At 53.3% G+C, this 18,244-nt stretch overlaps 6 protein-coding genes across 6 annotated transcripts; 2 read left to right on the top strand and 4 right to left on the bottom strand.

Annotated features, from left to right (window-relative positions):
* Positions 1-530: 530 nt before the first annotated feature.
* COL26b_003835 (uncharacterized protein) lies at positions 531-2,005 on the bottom strand (the record flags this gene model as incomplete). Its single annotated transcript, XM_053176724.1, has 2 exons — positions 531-695; positions 752-2,005. The coding sequence occupies 2 exons, from the start codon at positions 2,003-2,005 to the stop codon at positions 531-533; spliced, it is 1,419 nt and encodes a 472-aa protein (XP_053039334.1).
* Positions 2,006-4,838: 2,833 nt separating this feature from the next.
* COL26b_003834 (uncharacterized protein) lies at positions 4,839-7,757 on the top strand (the record flags this gene model as incomplete). Its single annotated transcript, XM_053176723.1, has 6 exons — positions 4,839-5,343; positions 5,425-6,099; positions 6,153-6,416; positions 6,471-7,090; positions 7,145-7,202; positions 7,255-7,757. The coding sequence occupies 6 exons, from the start codon at positions 4,839-4,841 to the stop codon at positions 7,755-7,757; spliced, it is 2,625 nt and encodes an 874-aa protein (XP_053039333.1).
* Positions 7,758-8,228: 471 nt separating this feature from the next.
* On the bottom strand, positions 8,229-9,641 carry COL26b_003833 (uncharacterized protein; the record flags this gene model as incomplete). Its single annotated transcript, XM_053176722.1, has 5 exons — positions 8,229-8,279; positions 8,331-8,457; positions 8,512-9,071; positions 9,128-9,257; positions 9,316-9,641. 5 exons carry the CDS (start codon positions 9,639-9,641, stop codon positions 8,229-8,231), a joined length of 1,194 nt encoding a protein of 397 aa, XP_053039332.1.
* Positions 9,642-12,244: 2,603 nt separating this feature from the next.
* COL26b_003832 (uncharacterized protein) lies at positions 12,245-13,287 on the bottom strand (the record flags this gene model as incomplete). Its single annotated transcript, XM_053176721.1, has 5 exons — positions 12,245-12,252; positions 12,310-12,610; positions 12,670-12,780; positions 12,831-13,141; positions 13,203-13,287. 5 exons carry the CDS (start codon positions 13,285-13,287, stop codon positions 12,245-12,247), a joined length of 816 nt encoding a protein of 271 aa, XP_053039331.1.
* Positions 13,288-14,087: 800 nt separating this feature from the next.
* On the top strand, positions 14,088-15,241 carry COL26b_003831 (uncharacterized protein; the record flags this gene model as incomplete). The annotated part of the gene is made up of 3 exons (XM_053176720.1): positions 14,088-14,305; positions 14,360-14,732; positions 14,807-15,241. 3 exons carry the CDS (start codon positions 14,088-14,090, stop codon positions 15,239-15,241), a joined length of 1,026 nt encoding a protein of 341 aa, XP_053039330.1.
* A 296-nt stretch (positions 15,242-15,537) lies between these two features.
* NIC3 (Kynurenine 3-monooxygenase) lies at positions 15,538-17,428 on the bottom strand (the record flags this gene model as incomplete). The annotated part of the gene is made up of 4 exons (XM_053176719.1): positions 15,538-16,317; positions 16,371-16,790; positions 16,840-17,057; positions 17,317-17,428. 4 exons carry the CDS (start codon positions 17,426-17,428, stop codon positions 15,538-15,540), a joined length of 1,530 nt encoding a protein of 509 aa, XP_053039329.1.
* Between the last annotated feature and the right edge of the window lie 816 nt (positions 17,429-18,244).

The raw sequence follows: 18,244 nt of genomic DNA, 5'->3' as shown, positions 1-18,244 counted from the left end.
ACATCTTTCAGCTTCAGGCGCAGTATGGATGTATGAAGATATAACTAGCATGGGGCCAGTTAATCCATCAACTGCTCATGTGTCGATGCGCACTTCTCAGAACGAATGGGCCGGAGTGATACGACTGCACAGCCGGGATCACTTCGAAAGACAAGGTTTGGATCCGGCGAAAAGTCCTGTTGAGCTGCAGCTGATTGCCATATCCCGGGGCTTCATCGCAAATGGCCTTGAGAGTTATGTTGCAAGAGAAATTCCAGAGTATGTTTTGGAAGAACGACCAAAGGCTGGCGAGAAGTATGAATTTTACAATATCATGTGGATCAGCTGGAGGAATGGGATTGCTTATCGAGAGGGCCTTGGTCGGGTGCACAAAGACAAGTGGGATTCTCTCCAGGTCTCAAGTATTGATATCGTACTTGGATAATATTAATAATGAGGACGTTGTTGCCAACGTTTTCTAATAGTCTACATGTAGTGGTACCCGAGGGTATTTCGGTCAAGATTTTCAGTCGCATACCTGAGAGAACCCCTCATACTGTCTGCTTAAGTCGGCCAAGCATGAAAGCATCGAGGTACTCCAAACTTGACTTCAAATCAGATTTGAGCAGAGACTTTGCCGCCGTCATGGGTAGTCTCTCGGGAGCGGGATATGCTAGGTATGGCAAGGAACGAGTCCTATGGGCGGCGCGAAACACCTATTTGATGTCAGTATCAATCGTCTTTCCGATGAGACACTCGGTGGCAAACTTACTCTAAGGCGCTTTACAACGTCCTCCATCTCTTCCGCAATCCGCACATGGAGCTTGTTTTCGGGAGAAAGCTGGTCCCTAAAAGAATGTTTCCGGAAGGCTTTGCCTAGTGCGCGCTGCCTTACAGGCACACTACGCTCCAGGTCTTCCTCTGATAGGTAAGGCTCGAGACCAAGGAAGGCGTCCAACGCCTGGAAGAGCAAGACCTGGTTTCCGCTCAAGCCGTTGAATCGAACGTCGGGCTGCTCTTTGTTGCCGGCGCTCCAAGCGAAAAAGCTCTGTACTCTTGAAAGCCACACCGATCGAGGGATGCGAGTTTCATGCATACGGTCGTAATAGCTTTTCAGTACTGTCCTCAACTGTGTGCCAACGGCCGCCACATGACGCGCACACTCTGCCATGTCGCCTCTTGTCCAAGTGATAGTGGCTTGAAGCATTTCATAGTAAACGGACACGGCCCGGACTTCGGTTTCGTGGAAAATACGTGCGAACGCTTCTTCGGCCGCAACGATGTGTGGCGTCATACCAGTGTTAGCTCGAAACATGTATTCGCCGTCGGCGTCGAAGTTCAATATCAGATTACTGGTATTGTTTCCAGCGTCGGATGCGCAATCAAAACTTCGCTGCATGTACTTCCATGGAAGAACCAGCTCCTCAGGCAAGTCGACCTGCGTCTCCATCTGGGCTACTTTCACAACCGGAATAGTAGCCCATCGATACGCATGTCTGCAGGAAGCGATGCAGCAATAGAAGGCGTTGTATACATCTTGAGGCATCGCGTTCCACTGGTCGGCCTCAGTGCTGCTCAGAAGACCTTCGACCTGGGGCAGGTCAACTTCTTCCCGCAGGAGTGTTCGGAATTGGGAGCGGAACTCGGCGATGCGAGCGAGATTGACGTTGTCGTCCAGAGAGGGGTTGGCTTGTGGGATTTGGGGAGCCAGCTCCATGTAAATCTTCCGGTACGGCCGCAGAGCTTCGGGCCAGGCACCGAGAGCATGGTTCGCTCGGGGTGGCCAGGACCCAGCTCCATCGTTCTTGACAAGATCGGAGAGCACAGCGGCAATCTCGTGACTTCCAACGAGTCTTTGAATATTTTCGATATTTCGGTCTCTCAATTCTTCGTCGGTTTCTTCGGAGACTGGTTTCTCATCCACGACCTTGGATCGTTTGTATGACCAGAAAAGCTTCCATACCCGGGACGCCAGACAAGCAGCCCCAAGGCAACAGAAATATGTGATGAAGATTTCCGCTCTCATTATGGCAGTCTCTTACTGAAGGAGATTGGATGTTGACGGACGATGCAGTTGACCCTGGGGAAGGCTGAGTAGACAGAAATGAGTGAAGAGAGGCAGTGTGTCACGCCAAATGTAGACGGAATGATGGGAGTATAAATAGTCGGCTCCGGATCACCAGCACTCTCTCGATCAAACACAGTTGCCTCATCCTGATCTCATTTGCAACACCGAAACTGCGGACACATGTGTGACTACCTAGCTGTGCCTCCTATCACCAGAACCCACAAGTGACTGTGCCCCATCCACGCGCCTTTCTTCACCCGGCATCGATGCCCAAAAGAGATTCATTAAGCGCAATCTCCAGTTTATAATCCAAGCTGTTACGCCCGAACTCGAAAATGAGGACTTTTCCACAGCCAATCACACCTGAAAAATTGTAACTCAAGGTTGGGGGCGTTTGAACCTCAAAAGTCTAGATTTCGATACGGGCGTAGTAGGCGACCCACCCACATACAAGAATGAAATTCCAACAAGATGGGAGCCTAAAAGTCGTTGTGGCCTCAATCCCAACTAAGAATAGGACATGGCTAGCATCGGAATGACAAAGACTGGATTTCAGCCATCCTACTTCCCAAATTCCGTAAATGGCAGAATGTTTCGAAAACGAAAATATAGTCAGCCTAACGGAACTAGACCACAACGATTTGCTTTGGATCAGCAGCGTCAGCAGTAAGAATCTGTGAAGACTAAGAGCTCGAAAACGGAGTCGAGATTGACATTTTGATGGATGTGTTAGTTCACAAAGTTAGAAGGAGGCTACTAGAGAACCTTCTTATGATCACTCCCCTGTTATGACAACATGATTACAAGATCGCGGCGGCGAGATGTTCTCCTCTGAGACTAAACCATTAGGCGAACCTCGTGACGACAGGACTCTCGAGAGATCCCGGTACTTTCTTTCAAAATGGCTATAAGAGGAATCACGTATCAAGATCATAATTGTTTCTTGGTCCAATCTTTTTGAATCTGTGTTTATCTGGAAGACGGGCAACCGGTCTTGCCCCTTCGGCAAGTGTTGAATCTTGATGTAAATCTCGGTAATTCATAGAATGGGTAGCTTTTCGGGAATCTCGCTGGATTTATAGGCCACAGCAATGGGTACATCTAGTGCCTTTGATGGTAGACAACTTACCTAGTCACTTAGGTAGTCACAGAAACTATCAGCCATCCTCGATCACCAATGGTTTCGTTTGGTTTTAGCCGCAGGTACTTTGCGCCAGTCTGTCTAAGGAGGAGTTTGGAAACCGATTACTACTAAGCTGAACATCATGTTTTCCCGTGTCCCAATTCCATCCGAAAGTTTGCAAATCTCAAGCTCAGCCACGAATGGCGAGACATAGATTGGACGGCCTAGTTGAACGACTAGTATAGTAATTTATGCCAATGAAGGTTGTAATTCTGGTTAACATGCTCAAGGGAGTGGCTCCAAGGTTACGTCAACGTTTTGCTGGAGTTTCCTCTCGCATCTCCACATGTGGACGTGCATGGAGGCAGCCATCTGCGGCCCAAAATTGTACTTCTCAGATCTAATTCGCCAGTCTCCCAAAATTCCATCTTGATGGTGACATGCAAGAAGATGCAATCCAATACCATACCAGTGGAACGGCCGTACCACGTGTTCATCCCCGTAGATGCGTGTAGTTCCGCAATAGAAGCCCTGATATTGCATGCTGCGATTTGGACACATGCAGCAGGATAGCCCTCTAATCAACCCATGCATACTTGATCTAGATAACACTGGAGCGGATGAATCAAAGCACACATGAATCATGTTCAGACCAGACGTCGGAATCATTGGCGGCCACAGCTGACCTAGCGGGACAAGGAGTAGGCTCGGCCTAGGTCCACCTGAAGCCAGAAAGCGCCTTACCCGCTCAACTAACCAATAGCTCCATGAAACTCAAGCCATACGTCCGCTGTCCAATGGCCAGAGGAATCGAAAACGTCCACGTCTTCCTGCAGTGCGATCAAATCCGGATTCACGATATTGTGCTGGTTGCAGAGCGCGTAACAGATATCGAACTCTCCATCCACTCACCGCGCTCACCGGACTAGCTTGCATCGCAACACGGAATATTGGTGCTCATAAACAGGTCATGTGGGAAGCAATCAGGCAGGACAAAAGCCCGTGGTATTGCTACCGCTTTTGGCCAGCCTAAAAGTTATGCCTCCCGCAAATGCTCGACTGCATGCCCAGAATTCACTTTTTCTCCGCAAGTACCCGACAGTGCCCTACCCGACCCCTCTATTTCATGTTGGCGCTTTTATCAGTTTCGTCGGACTGTTTTTGCCGTGGCAAATGATCAACTGCCGTTGGTTAGACGTCGTTCGATAGCGCACGTACAGGGGCGCGGATCCCTCTCAACCCCATGCACCCCGCAGGCCCGGTCTGGCAGGTCATCCGTTGTGTTGTTGGCCGTGCGGGGTGATACGGATATGTGTATGGGACGATCACAGACCTTCTGTTCGACAGCTTGATAGCGCAACGTTGAACCGAAGGAATGCAACGTTGTTGGGGGTTTGGTGAGGAGATGGAGGAGATAGCGGTGCTTCCCCTTGTCGAACGACCTATCTCGCCCGACAGCTGGGCCGAGACCCCGACTCCCCCGCCTCTGCATCCGCCACCAACTCTAAGTCGGGAGACGGGTTTTCCGACATATATTGTCGGAGCTGTCCCCGCGCTTCGAATGATGCAGAATTGTCAGTCCGGTGCTCATCTCTCTCTCTGAGTTGTCTTGTCAATCCATTTCACCGGGGCCCGGACGGCACCACCGCGTGGAGTTCTGAAGCCATAATGTCCGGAAAAGCGGAGATCACCGCCGACCAGCCGTCCCCGGCCGCGGACGATATCGAGAAGATCCCGGCCAAAGTTGAGAGCAATGAACGGATCGGGGATCAGATCTCCCATGAGAAGCTGGAGGAATTGGCCCCGAACGGCGAGCATGAGTACGTCTTGGAAAAGATCAATGGCATGACAGAGGAAGAGGCCATCGAGATTATCGAAGAGAGCGTGGAGTTCTTCAAGGACGACTGGAACTTTCCCTCTGATATGCGAGAGCGCATGAAAAGACTTCTCGAGGGACCCAAAGCGTACGGCGAGTTTTACGACCGCGATCTGAGGATCGACGCGGTCATGATCCGCTACTCGTCTCCTTACCCTGGCGTTCGCGCCGTTGCCGAGATTCTGGACGATCAAAACGTCCCGATCGAAACCATCCGAGCCTATTTCCTGGGCATTGGATGGGCTGTCATCGGCACCTTCATCTCGACATTTTTTAACTCCAGGTTCCCTGCCATTTGTGAGTCTCCTGGGATTTATAGGCGGCATGCTAGTGCTAGTTTTGCCTTTTTGTCTTCTCGCTAATTTCTTGGGCGTGTAGCTCTGAGCGGACAGGTCATCCAGATTCTGTTATTCCCATGCGCAAAAGTTCTGGAGTTCATTCTACCTGACTGGGGCTTCACAGCTTTCGGTGTCCGCCACTCCTTGAACCCGGGTCCGTGGACTTTCAAGGAGCAAATGTTCGCGACCATCACTTACAACATCGCCATCTATACCACCAACAGTTACGGAATGATCCTCGTTCAAAAGTCTCCAGTCTACTACGGCCTTGATTTCGTCAATTTCGGCTACCAGATCATGTTGACGCTGTTCGTACAGCTTATGGGTATGGGTTTCGCAGGATACCTCCGCCGATTCAGCGTCTATCCCGTCAAGGCACTGTGGCCGACGATTCTGCCGACGATTGCTATGAACCGGGCGCTTACTCGGCCAGAGCCCAGGGAGAACATCAACGGATGGACAATCTCTCGATACAAGTTCTTCTATGTCTGTACCGTTTGCATGTTCTTCTACTACTGGATCCCTGGATACTTGTTCACCGCTTTGGCGACCTTCAACTGGATGACCTGGATTTCGCCTCAAAATGTTACCCTCGCAATCATCACCGGTTCTTCCCTTGGACTGGGACTATTCAACCCCATCACCACGTTCGATTGGAACATCGCCACGTCCTCGTATGCAGCGTTGTCTATGCCTTTCTTCGCCACTTGCACCCGTATGTTGCCCCAAAACACCCCAGAAGGTACAATTGACTGACATTGAAACCAGAATACTGCGGCGCCATTCTCGGCGGAGTCATCATTCTCGGAATTTACTATACCAACATGTACAACACGGCGTATCTTCCCATCAACTCGTCCTCGCCGTTTGCCAACGACGGCACCCCATATGTGGTCCAAAACGTGGTCGTCGACAACAAGCTGAACGAGACTCTCTACCAAGACTACTCCCCTCCGTTCTACTCCGCGGGGTATCTCATCACTGTTGGAGGCAACTATTGCTTCTACCCGATTTACTTCCTCTACATCATGGGTTGGTTATATCAGCTGCGCCCATTCTCGCTGGACCTGAGCTAACATGTTGCAGGCAACCAATGGAAGACAATTTCTGCAGCCTACGTTGATTTCTACAAGGGTCTTCGTTACAAGAAAGGTAACTACGATGGCGCGATGGACATCCACAGCAGACTCATGGCCAAGTACAAGGAGGTCCCCGACTGGTGGTTCCTCCTGATTCTCGTAGCTGCCATCGTCGTCTCCTGCATATTCCTCAGCATCTACCCGCTCGACACACCCATCTGGATCACGTTCCTCATGATCGCCATCAACTTGGTCTTCGCCGTCCCTCTCTCGTTCCTTTCGGCGACGACGGGAACCAACCTGGGTCTCGGCGCGTTGATCCAGGTCATCACCGGCTACATGCTCCCCGGCAACACCAACGCTTTCCTCTTCTCGCAGACTTTGGGCTCTTGGGCGCTTGCAGGTTATGGTGATAACTACGTGCAGGATCAGAAGATGGCTCACTACACGAAGATCGCGCCGCGCGCGGTGTTCAGAAGTCAGATTGGGACCATCATTATCACCTGCTTCGTGGCTGTTGCGACTCAAAACTTCATTTTGGAGAACGTCAAGGGGCTTTGCACACCCAACCAGCCGAGCCGATTCACCTGCGCAAACGACGGTGCGCCGCTCTACACCAACTCTCTGGTTCGTTCAACAAACACGCTTACACCATGAACAAGAATACTAACAGTCGCCTAGATGTGGGGTCTTCTGGGCTCAGAACGCATGTTCGTCTCATTCTACCCAATCCTCAAGTGTAAGTGCTCCTCCATCCAACATCAGAAGTCTGTCTAACACCGAATTTGCAGGGTGCTTCCTTATTGGCACTCTCATCGCCATCGTCTTCCTGGTCGGCCAAGGATACGGGCCTAAGTACCTGCCCGGCGTACGCGATAAGCTGCGCGTCAAGCTCAGCCCCAAGACGTTTGCCCTCCTCGACCGGACCCTGTTCCCCTTCGTCGCCTCACTCCTCTGGCTCAATCCCGTTCTCGTCATCCAGGGCATCCAGCACTGGGCGCCATCCAACCTTTCGTACAAGACGCCCGGGATGATTCTGGGCTTCATCTTCATGTACTGGCTGCCCCGGCACAGGCTGGCTTGGTGGGAAAAGTACAACTACGTCCTGTCGGCCGCTTTGACTGCCGGCGTGGCGGTCTCGGCGCTCGTCATGTTCTTCGCCGTCGGCTATAATCCTATAGCTCTGAAATGGTGGGGGAACACGGTGAGTGGTGCAGGTGTAGACGGCAGCCAGATCGGAATTCTGCCAATCCCAGAAAGGGGCTATTTTGGACCAGAGAAGGGAGCGTTTTAGTCGTCTTCAGGCGGTAAGGATCAAAGCATCGACATAGCCAATTGATTTGGGAAGAGCTATCGTATCCGGCATTTGTCGGGTTCTCCGGACTCTGGCGGAGACGCCACCCCGTGGGGGCCGGGGGAGGTGGAGCCTTCACGGGATCTTGGCTCAATGCGGTCTCCTGGCGCCGCCGTTTGACATTAAGAGACATGCCCCTTAATCCAAAAATATCAAACATTCCCCTTTGAGCACTCGAGCTTTCTCGACGTAATTCATGGTTAACCGCAGCAGTAATGAAAAAGTGTAAGTACTTTGGTGGTATGTAAATATCTGAAAAAGTATAGACAAGAAGATGACTCTCAAAGCTGAGCCGACATGTGCTAACCCCAATCCCAATGTGAACGCCGTTCTAACCGCAGTAGGACTGCATGCAATGAAACGTAATCTGACAAGTCATGAGTGCGGTGCTGTGCGTGTGTATGGCACTGTTTACTGCTGGTTGAACAGGTACACGTTCTGCTCGAGCTGGCGGGTGTTGAGCTGCAGCATGTTAGCAATGACTCGACAACAACGGACAATGATGGGACTTACGAAGCTCATGCTGATGTTGTGGAGGTTGGTAGCACCCATCTGAGCGCCGTCACGGACGATCTCAGTCTTCATGATGTTGATGGCCTTGGTGACACCCTCGAGGCCGTAGCAGTTGGCGTACATGAAACTTCGCCCAATTAGCGGATAGGGTCTGAATATAGATAAGACGGGATTGACTTACGGACGACCCATGCCGACAGCCTTGACACCGAGAGCAAGAAGCTTCAGGACATCGTTGCCGTAGCGGACACCAGAGTCAGCAATGACATCAACCTTCTGGAAGACCTCGGGAGCGTTGCGGTAGATCTCGTAGGCGATCTCGAGGGGTCCAGGGGTGTGGTCAAGCTGGCGGCCACCGTGGTTGGAGATGTAGATGGCCTTGGCACCCTTCTCAACGGCAAGCAGAGCCTCATCAGCAGTGGTGATGCCCTTGAGAATGATGGGCAGGTTGGTCTGGTTCTTCATCTGGTCGTAGATGTCCCAGGTGAGGGCGGAGGAGACAGAGTTGGCGTTGGTGGTGTCGTAGCGGGCGGCGCGGTGGCGGACAGAGTCGCCGGGGGCGTCGATGGTCCAGACAATGGCCTTGGCGCCGGTGCGCTCGGCACGGCGGATGTTCTCCCAGGTGACGGACAGGTTGCCGTTGGTGTAGATCTGCTGGAAGATGACCTGGGGGCCGTTGAGGGTGTTGTTGCTCTTGCCGGTGGCGATCTCCTCGATGGACTTGGAGGCGTACATGGAGGGCTTTGGCCGCATTAGCTTGTGATGTCTACCAATCATCCTTTAGGGCCATGACTTACGACGTAGAGAATGTTCTCGTTGCCAGCGGCGCGGACGAGGTTCAGCTCGGCAGCCTCATCTCCGTAGGCAGCGCGCGCAGCAGGCGCGATGAAGATGGGGGCACTGAAGTTGTAGCCCAGGATAGTGACGCTGTTGGAACGTGTTAGTCAAAAGGACTTTTGTACTTGTATTTGTCGTTATAACATACGGAAGGGTCTCGTTAAGCTTGGTGACATCGCTCAAGTGCTTAGAGCGAAGCTGGACCTTCTGCCAGACGTCCAGGTTGTGGCGGTAGCTGAACTCGCCAGCAGTACCGGTGCGGTAGAAGGAGTACTTCTGGTTGTCGAGCTTCTGGCGGGCGGCCCAGTCGAAGTCTGGGATGGCGCGGATGTCCTTGAGAAGGGGCAGGCTGCCCTTGGTGTAGTTGGTGCTATCGAGGTACGTCACAAAGCCGGTGTCGACCTCGTTCTCCCAAGGCTCAGCCGCGAAAGCGGCAGCGACGAACTGCGCGGCAACGAAGAGAGAGGAACGCATCGTGAACTATGCTGTAAAGACCGTCGAAAGGAGTGAATGGGTAAGACTGAGTGTAGATCTTTGCCAAGCACAGCTGGTGACGCCTTTCTTCATAAGTAGCTACTGCGACTCATGCCAGACTTATATGCTCCTGTCCGAACGAGCTAGACCCCTTCCATCCCACGATGATCTCCATCGAGAGCACCCACTACCATGTCGGTGCATTTTACCCCCGGCGGCCTCAGGGTTAGGCCGTATGTTCTTCACGTCGAGCAGGTACTGGTTCATCTCAAGTCCTCCCAAAAGAGCAAACATCAGGCCTTGGCCAAGTCACTTGCCAAGTTGGGAGCTGGGACGCCCCCTGCCGCGCGAGTCGAAAGGAGGTGAAGAGAACCCGCCGACTGGCCAGTCACGATCTAATCTAATCAATCCGAGATACCCGAATGCCTGGATTCCTTGGCTGAAGCAATCAGGCCTCCGTGGGGGGTGTCTGTTCAGTCATCCTTAGTAATGGCGCGGAGAGTCCACTCGTTTCTTTTGGAAGTTGTTTTTGAAGGCATCGACTTGCCTAAACCGGAGAATTTTGGGACTTCACATGTGGCTGAGGCAAGGGTATCCTGTCACCGTGGTCGGATCTTCAGGGCATTGGTTAGTTTATTAAGAAGAAGAAAACCCACAATGAGGTAAATCCTGCCCAAGATTTGGTAACGACCGTCCGAGTACGGAGAAGCAGCCGAGTCGTTACCAGCTTGTTGACCAGAATGGAAATGAGAATTCCTCAACGATAACCAAGATTGCGAAAGTGCCTAGACCTGCCAGAGACAGCAGGTTGGGATTCCTGACTTCCTGAAGCAGGAGGCTTGGCTCCGGCCCAAGACTGCGGTAACAGGATGTCGCTTGTCGGCAGTGCTGCTGCTTTGGCACTGGCTCTGTTTATGCGCGTTTTCCCATCATTCAAGATGCAACATCAACTCCGCTTGTGGAGAGAGTTGGGAATGACTTTGGACGAACGAGAGCCGCGAGACGAGATGAAATTAAGTTCTCGTTTCTAGGAGGGAGTGGAGTCGCCAACAGGAATAAAAGAGATGGATCTGCTGTCTACAGAAAGCTTGGCGCGGATGTAAAATGCTTCCCTGTCGATGGATGTCTTCACTCCCAGTCAGCCGTACGTACGGTACCCGTTGCAAGGTCCGTCTGTCTTTAACGGGTTGAGTTATAATTCTCCATAGGGTCCGCTCACACTCGTGTGTGCGGACTCTGCGGAGAGCTCGCAGTTAAACTCATCTCACGGTTGGGGCTCCAGGCTTTCTTTAACGGAGCTTGCCCGGGGACCTGTGGACTCCTCCGGTTCTCCGATAGCCCGAAATGGGTCTTCGCGCGCGGTTGTGCTTGAGAAGGAAAAAAACCTAACCGACATCACTGACCCTCCCTAGCAAAGACTTTTTGTTTTCTTTGGAATCAATGGCCCACGCACACGGGTTGGCGAGGGCGATTGGCAGCAGCATTGCAACTATCCGCGGGGCTTGGTTCGGACGACGATTCCGAGAACGGGAGCTGCCAAGAGATAGCAAGGAATTCTCAAGGGATATCGTCACGCAATACGGAGGACTTTTGGCGCAGATTCAGACTGGTAGCGGCGCTTTTCAACAAGTCCTTATTCCCGTGAAGAATCCAGGGAGCAAAATGCAGCACAAGTACTAACAACGCAACCAACATGACTGACTGGACCCATTTGATCTTTTCCATGTTGCTTTTCCTGCGGCCGCCGCGGCTTAAGACTTCATGAATCACACTCTGAACAGCCCCCATCAACTACTCCTCATAGGCTGGTAATCAAGATGAGGCTCCCTTGATGTCCCTCGATTTAAATGGCACAGTCGCAATGCGACGGAGCCAGGCTCACCAATGATGTTGCGAGCCGATATGAGCGTTGCACCTCCTCGATTAAGACAGACCCCCACGCTCCGATCGCCAAAGTCCGTGGTCGCACAGCCAGCTTTTCGGGCCCTACAAGGCAGCCCTTAATCAAGTTTGGAAATCATCATCTCGGCTGCAGTTTCTGATCACTTTGAGGCTCCAAGGCACGGACTGGGCGTGGGCAGTAGGAACAATGTTAATTCTCACGATGCGCGGGCGCGGGCCCCGGTGGTTTTGGTTGTCAAACAAGCCGACTCTCTCATTCTCCCTCACACAGACACCCTCTCTCCGTCATTCTTATTTCTGCTCAAATCCTTGTTTCTTGTTCGTCTCTTGTGCTCGGCTCCGATAACAGGGTGACTTTCACAAGTAGTGGGTTCGGTGTTCGGCGCAACAACACCGCGTGCAGCGCCTGCAAGCCAGGGGGCGGCACAGCCAAAACCCGCAGCCCCTGACTCGAATCAGTGCTGAACGACCAAATGCACACAACACCATGATTCAAGACGGAGGCAGGATCGTCGAAAATCTTTTGATTTGATATCCACCGCAACTTGCAGCACTACACCGCTTAAAAAATCGACACTATCCAGGTGGTTTCTACTTGCACTCCACCACTGGTGAACTATGTGACACATGTTGACTCTATCTCCTTCTAAAAAGACATCGCTTTGCTTAATTTTTGTTGTGCTTTCTCTTATCAACCACACTCAGCAGACTAGAAAGAACTCGTCAGACAACGCTCAATCATCATCACACGATGGAATCAACTTACTTCCAATAACACCGTTGACGGGAATGTCTATCGACGTGGTGTAGCTCGCGGCGTCGCTCAGGAGGTAGACGTACGCGCCACCCAGCTCCTGAACCTCCGCCAGCCTTGGGATGCCTCCGTAGTACTTCAGCTGCTGCTCCCAGTCCGGCTGTTGCGGGACCCAGTAGGTCATCGCGGTGCGGACGAGACCGGGGGAGACGCTGTTGACGCGGATGCCGTACTTTGCCCACTCCATCGCCAGCGTGTGGGCCATGTTGCGGATGCCGGCCTTGGAGGCGCCGTAAGGTGCCGAGGGCACGCGCTGGAACAGTGTCAATCGTGCTCTATGCGACGGCTCCTTTCGAAATTGAGAGGACAAACCTTGTTGGGGCGGTAAGATGCCATAGACGCCGTGAATACCACAGATCCCTTGATGCCGAGCTTGATGAACGCCCTCGCCGCGGCTCTGGCTGTGTAAAAGGCTCCAAACAACTACGCATCATTAGCAACAGCTTCTGGTTACCACTCTGCATCAAGCTCACGTTAACACCGAACAACGTCTCAATCTCCTCCTTGGTAAAGTCCAGCGCCGCCTTGTGGTTCGTGCGGCCGGCGTTGGCGACGACGCCGTGGATGGCGCCGGCTTCCTCGACAATCTTGTCGATGGCGGCGGTGATGCTCTCCTCCTCGGTCACGTTTGCTTGCACGTTGAACAGGCGGCCGGGGAACTGCTTGGAGGCCGCCGCGAACTCTTCACCGGGCTCCGCGAGGTCGATCGAGTACACCTTGTCGGCGCCGTTGAGAAGACAGCACTCTGCGACGCCGAGACCGATGCCGCGGTTACCGCCGGTGACTGTGGTGAGTGTCAACGGAGGGGTTGTGTATACCTCACTTGATGGTGTGTTGTGACGTACCCGCGATGACCTTTCCCTTTAGTGTGAGAACTGGCTGGACGTCAACGGCTGTCGTCGCCGCTGGCATGCCGGTTGATGAAGACATGTTGTCTGATGTGTGTGATCTAAGATATCTCGGGATAGAGAGGTCTGCCGTGTAAGCTTCCAAGGGCTTTAATCGGTTGGTATCTGAATTTTGCTGATGATTTGGGGAAAGAGACTATAAAGCCATGGCATCGTCACGTTATAAGTGCCTTCAATTCCCCAACGTGAAGCGCAACCCTGATCCACAACTTCGTAACAAACCGGATCATCTCGAGCTTCAAACGCATCATCACACGTTCCCTCGAGACGAGCAGAGCTCTAGGCTCGGCGCAGACCACTCAGCGCTGGCGGACGCGTGCTCCACAATCGCGGGGTGAACGCGGGGTTAACAACGGGCAGCATGAAGGATTCCCTCGAGACGACGCTGCGGGGTGATCTCCACCAACACAACCAAACGACAGCAGCGCCTCTCAATGCGGTCCGGCGGGCATCGGGCTGTAACAGTTGGTGGTGTTTGGCTGCAGCGTGAGATATCCGGCTGAAACACCATTGGCGAAGTTGGAGAGGCGAGCCGTAGGTTTGGCGCATGATGGATGTCGCACCGCGTCTGTTCATCCGGAGAGACCTGCTGATCATCTTGAGGTTCTGCGTAGGTGAGAGTTGGGGTAGCAGACGGAGGTTCTTGGACCAGAAGCCGGTGGGAGGAAGGATGTTGTTGTCTTCATGCAATGTAGCACTTTCTTCTGAATGAGAAATGCGATATAAAGCCACCGTCTGATACGATTATTCTGCTGTTCCTCTCTCGTACCAGACGTGCTGGTTTGGACCATATAACACCCGCCATTCCCCTCAAAACTCACCATGAGCATGAGTTTCTTCAGATCCGGTTCGGCTCAAGTCCTGAGGCGGCGCAGCCTGGCCCCAAGGCATCAACTGAGGGGCCTCACCACTCACACGCTCAACACCGGCGCAAAAATACCCGCCATTGGCTTCGGAACCTTCCAAGATGCAGACGCCCAGGAGGGCGCCGTCAAGACGGCGTTGCAGTGCGGCTATCGCCACATCGATACCGCCAGAGTGTAAGCCAACGACCGGCCTACCTGTTGTCGACGCACCAAACTGACATGAGCCAGGTACGACACGGAGGTGCAGGTAGGAAAGGGCATCAAAGCAAGCGGCGTCCCCCGCAAAGACGTCTTCCTCACGACCAAGCTGTGGTGCAACTCGTACCACCCGGACGACGTGGAGCCCGCGCTCGACGCCTCCCTCAAGGACCTCGACACGCCGTACGTGGACCTGTTCCTGATGCACTACCCCTGCACCTTTGCGCGCGGCGAGGACCGCTTCCCGAAGGACGCGTCGGGCAAGATGATAATGGGCAAGACGACGTTTCTCGATACCTGGAAGGCGATGGAGGCGCTTCTGAAGACGGGCAAGACCAGGGCGATCGGGGTTTCCAACTTTAGCAAGGACGAGGTGCAGACGCTGCTTGACAAGGGGTCTGTGGTAAGTTTTCCCAGAGGCGACGGGTGATAAGTTGATGGAGGCTGAAGCTGATTCACTGCTTTTCGCCAAAATAGGCGCCCGCGGTTCACCAGACGGAACTCCATCCCTACCTCCAGCAACGCGAGTTCGTAGAGTGGCAGCGCGCGAACGGCATCCACATGATCCACTTCAGCCCGCTAGGGAACGAGAACTCGTTCTACAGGGAGGTGTCGTGGAGCAAGAGGGAGTCGCACATGCATCGCCTCATCGAGCATCCCGTCCTCGCCGATGTGGCGAAGAAGCATGGCAAGACGCCGGTGCAGGTGGCTCTCGCGTGGGGCGTCAACAGCGGCAGGTCCGTCATTCCCAAGAGCGTGATTGAGTGGCAGATTAAGGAGAACCTCGAGTCGGACTTTGCGCTCGATGGCGAGGACATGGATAAGGTTGCCACGATGGACTTGAAGGCTAGGTTTAACGTTCCGTCTGAGGAGTATCGCTGGCCGTTGTACAAGGGACTAGACGGAGTGTAAGAGAATTTGAGCATAGATCTGGGTTTCTCAATTCAACTTGGCTAATCGTATTGCCGCCTCATTTCTTCCGTGTAGTGATGATGTAGCAAGCAAGCGTACCGAGTGGTGGTCATCTGTAAGCGCTTGGCTCTTTCATGTAGTATCTTAACGTTCGCACTGAAATGTACCACATAACACAAAGGTCATGATAGACTGGGTCTTGCGACATGAGACGGGATCAGGCTGCGCCCGAGTGGTGTATTTCTTGAGTCTAACGTGCAGGAGATGGTATTTTAATGTCAAAATTGTCGTCGATATCATGGTTTTTCTGTCGCCCGCAACAAACTCTTCAGCACCCCTTGAACAACACCCATGACACACTGTGGCCTCTTCCACCACAGGTACACAGCTCCCACAACGAAGGGACTGCAAACAAGAGCCTCGAAAGACTTCATCAGGACGTGTCCCTGATGGTCGCTCTTCGCTACAACCTCGGAGTAACGTTCGTTTCCAAAGCTAACGCGGGAGTATTTCGTCTGCCATCCAAGGCCAGGCAGGTAGACAGACATGGTTTCTTCCAACCACTTGCGGAGGCGGTAGCGAGGAGACAGGACTGAGGCCCGCATCTCCACGTAATTCTGCAGCGCGAGATCGTTGATGGAGTGGGCGTCCGGGACTCGGTTGGCCGTGTACTCAGCGAAAGCCACTGTTCTGTGGTACGCTGCGGTTGAAGCGTCGCTTCCTTCTCCCGACGGGTTGTTGTTCTCATCCAGAACCCTGTGCTTGTCGAGGACAGAGAAGAGAACGCGGACGTCTTCGAGGCCTGCGTTCATGCCTTGGCCGTAGAAGGGAACCATGGCGTGGGCGGCGTCGCCTACCAGGACAGCGGATGATTGGAAGTGGTGAGGGCTGCACTTGATGCTGATTAGAGGCAGATGGGGATTCCTCTTGAATGACTCGATCAAGTCGTCAGCGGGAATCAGGTTTGTGACGCCGGGGAAGTGCTTGTCGAAAAAGGCTGGCAGGCTGTCGGGGTCATTTTCCAAAGCTGCGGTCTGCTCATTGGGGAGAAACAGCGTGCAGGTGAAGGATCCATCCTATGATTGTTAGTCAGAATGACTTGGCGATTTGTCTAGCTTCAGCAACTTACATCGCTAGGGATGGCGATAAACATAAAGTCCTTTCCGGGCCAGATGTGCAGATGGTTGGGCGAGATTCTAAAATGAGGGCCGACACTGTCCTTAGAGGGAGGCTCCGCCGGCTTGATCTGGAACTCGCACCAGAGGGTGTCGATGTACTCTTGCTTGTAGTCCATGTGAGCAAACTTCATCATATGGTACCTGACGGCGGAGTGGGCTCCGTCGGCGCCAATCATGAAATCGAAGTCAATCTCAATCTCCCGCGCGCGACCAGTAGCCGATTCTGAGGTCATCACCTCGAACCAGGCCTTGCACTTCTTGAAGTCGGCGCCGGTAAGCTTGTGACTGAAGAAGAACCTGACGTTGGGCATCTCCTCGAGAATGTCAAGCATGCGCTTGTTCAGACCAGCGCGATCCACGGCGTAGATTGCCTAAGCAGTCAGCATCTGGGTTAGGACCCCTAGAAACCGGTTGGCTCACCCTTCCGTGAACATCGTAGTCCTGAGAGGCCTCGTACAGTTCACCTTTCGGGGTTCTGCCATGAATCATGCGACCGCGCATGGGAATGGTGGCGCCAAAGACATGTTCCAGTAACTTTGGCTGGCCAGCATTGCGCATGGCGTTGATGCCGCGCTCCGAGAGTGCCAAGTTGATGGAGCGGGTGAAGTTCAACAACGTTGTCGTCGGATCTCGCAGGTCTGCATTGCGAGCGTCAGCGGCATTCAATTGAATTTACGAGTGACCAGGCTTATCGTGAATGAAGTCGATGCGGCCCCATTTCAGAGATATGCAGAGGCCAAAAGCAAGCAATCTTATCAATCTCATCCACATCACCGCCTCGGCGCAGACGGTGGTGGGGCTTGGAGGATCCCCCGCGACTCTGCAACGGCGGCCGAGCCGAAAGAGGGCTGAACGGGAATAGCAACACGCGACCGAGACCAAGAGAGAAAGACTTACCAGGACGCAACTCGTAAATCTCGACATCGTGACCGCGTTGCGCGGCATAAAGCGCAGCCAGCGAACCGACTGGGCCAGCGCCCACAACTACAACTTTCTGTTTGCCGGCCATCGATGGTTGGGCGCCGAAACCAAGAGATTCTCCAATTCCAACGGGAGGGATTGCTGGAAAAAGGAAAACAGTCTACGGCCGGTGGCGTGAAGAGAGTCGCATGATGATTTCGCACATTGGCGGGTCGAGTCGGCCGGGGGGAGAAGCAAAGTGGGCGGCCGGGGACAGAGGGACAGAGGGAGAGAGCGTCAACGACTTGCCGCAACGCCGCAGAGCGCACCTTTCTTTCACCTGCATTTGAAAGCTTTTTTTCACCAAGAATCCAGGTTCAGGTCCAGGTGGTGCCCGTTACCGTCTCGGAGACGTCGGCTATTTCCCGGAAGCCCCGACAAGGGAAGCTCCGCGGTGCCAGTTGCTTCGGCCTTTAGCCGCAAACGCTGATAACCTGAAGTACGTGCTAGGTATCGCCTATCGATAACAGTCCTTATCGGATAAGATTGAAGCCAATCGATAAGACACATCAGACCGTTGGAGCAAGCGCCCGCCCGCCAGCCCACCAAAAATTGTCGCTGTTGGTGGCGGGGAACCGACCTGGTACGTGTGGAAGCGCCCGAGCTGCGGCAACGTACCTATCACAGCCTTGGACTCTTGGCCTCCACTGGAAACAATTCTTCGTCAGGTCACTTTCCAGTCCCGTCGTACCGTACTATATGCTGTGCTGTTAGCTGCCGCGCCGCATTCTCCATCCGAACCCTGTCGTTTCCCAGGGTCTTTTCTGCGTAAACTTCCATTCTCTGTTTTCAAGTGTCTTCAAACACCATCGTCACCTCGTGAACACCACTGCCGTTCCTCTTGCGACACACGACCAACGACCGC

Source organism: Colletotrichum chrysophilum (genome assembly GCF_026319265.1).
Source record: "Colletotrichum chrysophilum strain AFK26 chromosome Unknown scaffold_22, whole genome shotgun sequence".
Taxonomy (NCBI): domain Eukaryota; kingdom Fungi; phylum Ascomycota; class Sordariomycetes; order Glomerellales; family Glomerellaceae; genus Colletotrichum; species Colletotrichum chrysophilum.
This window is presented reverse-complemented; position numbering and strand designations above follow the sequence as displayed.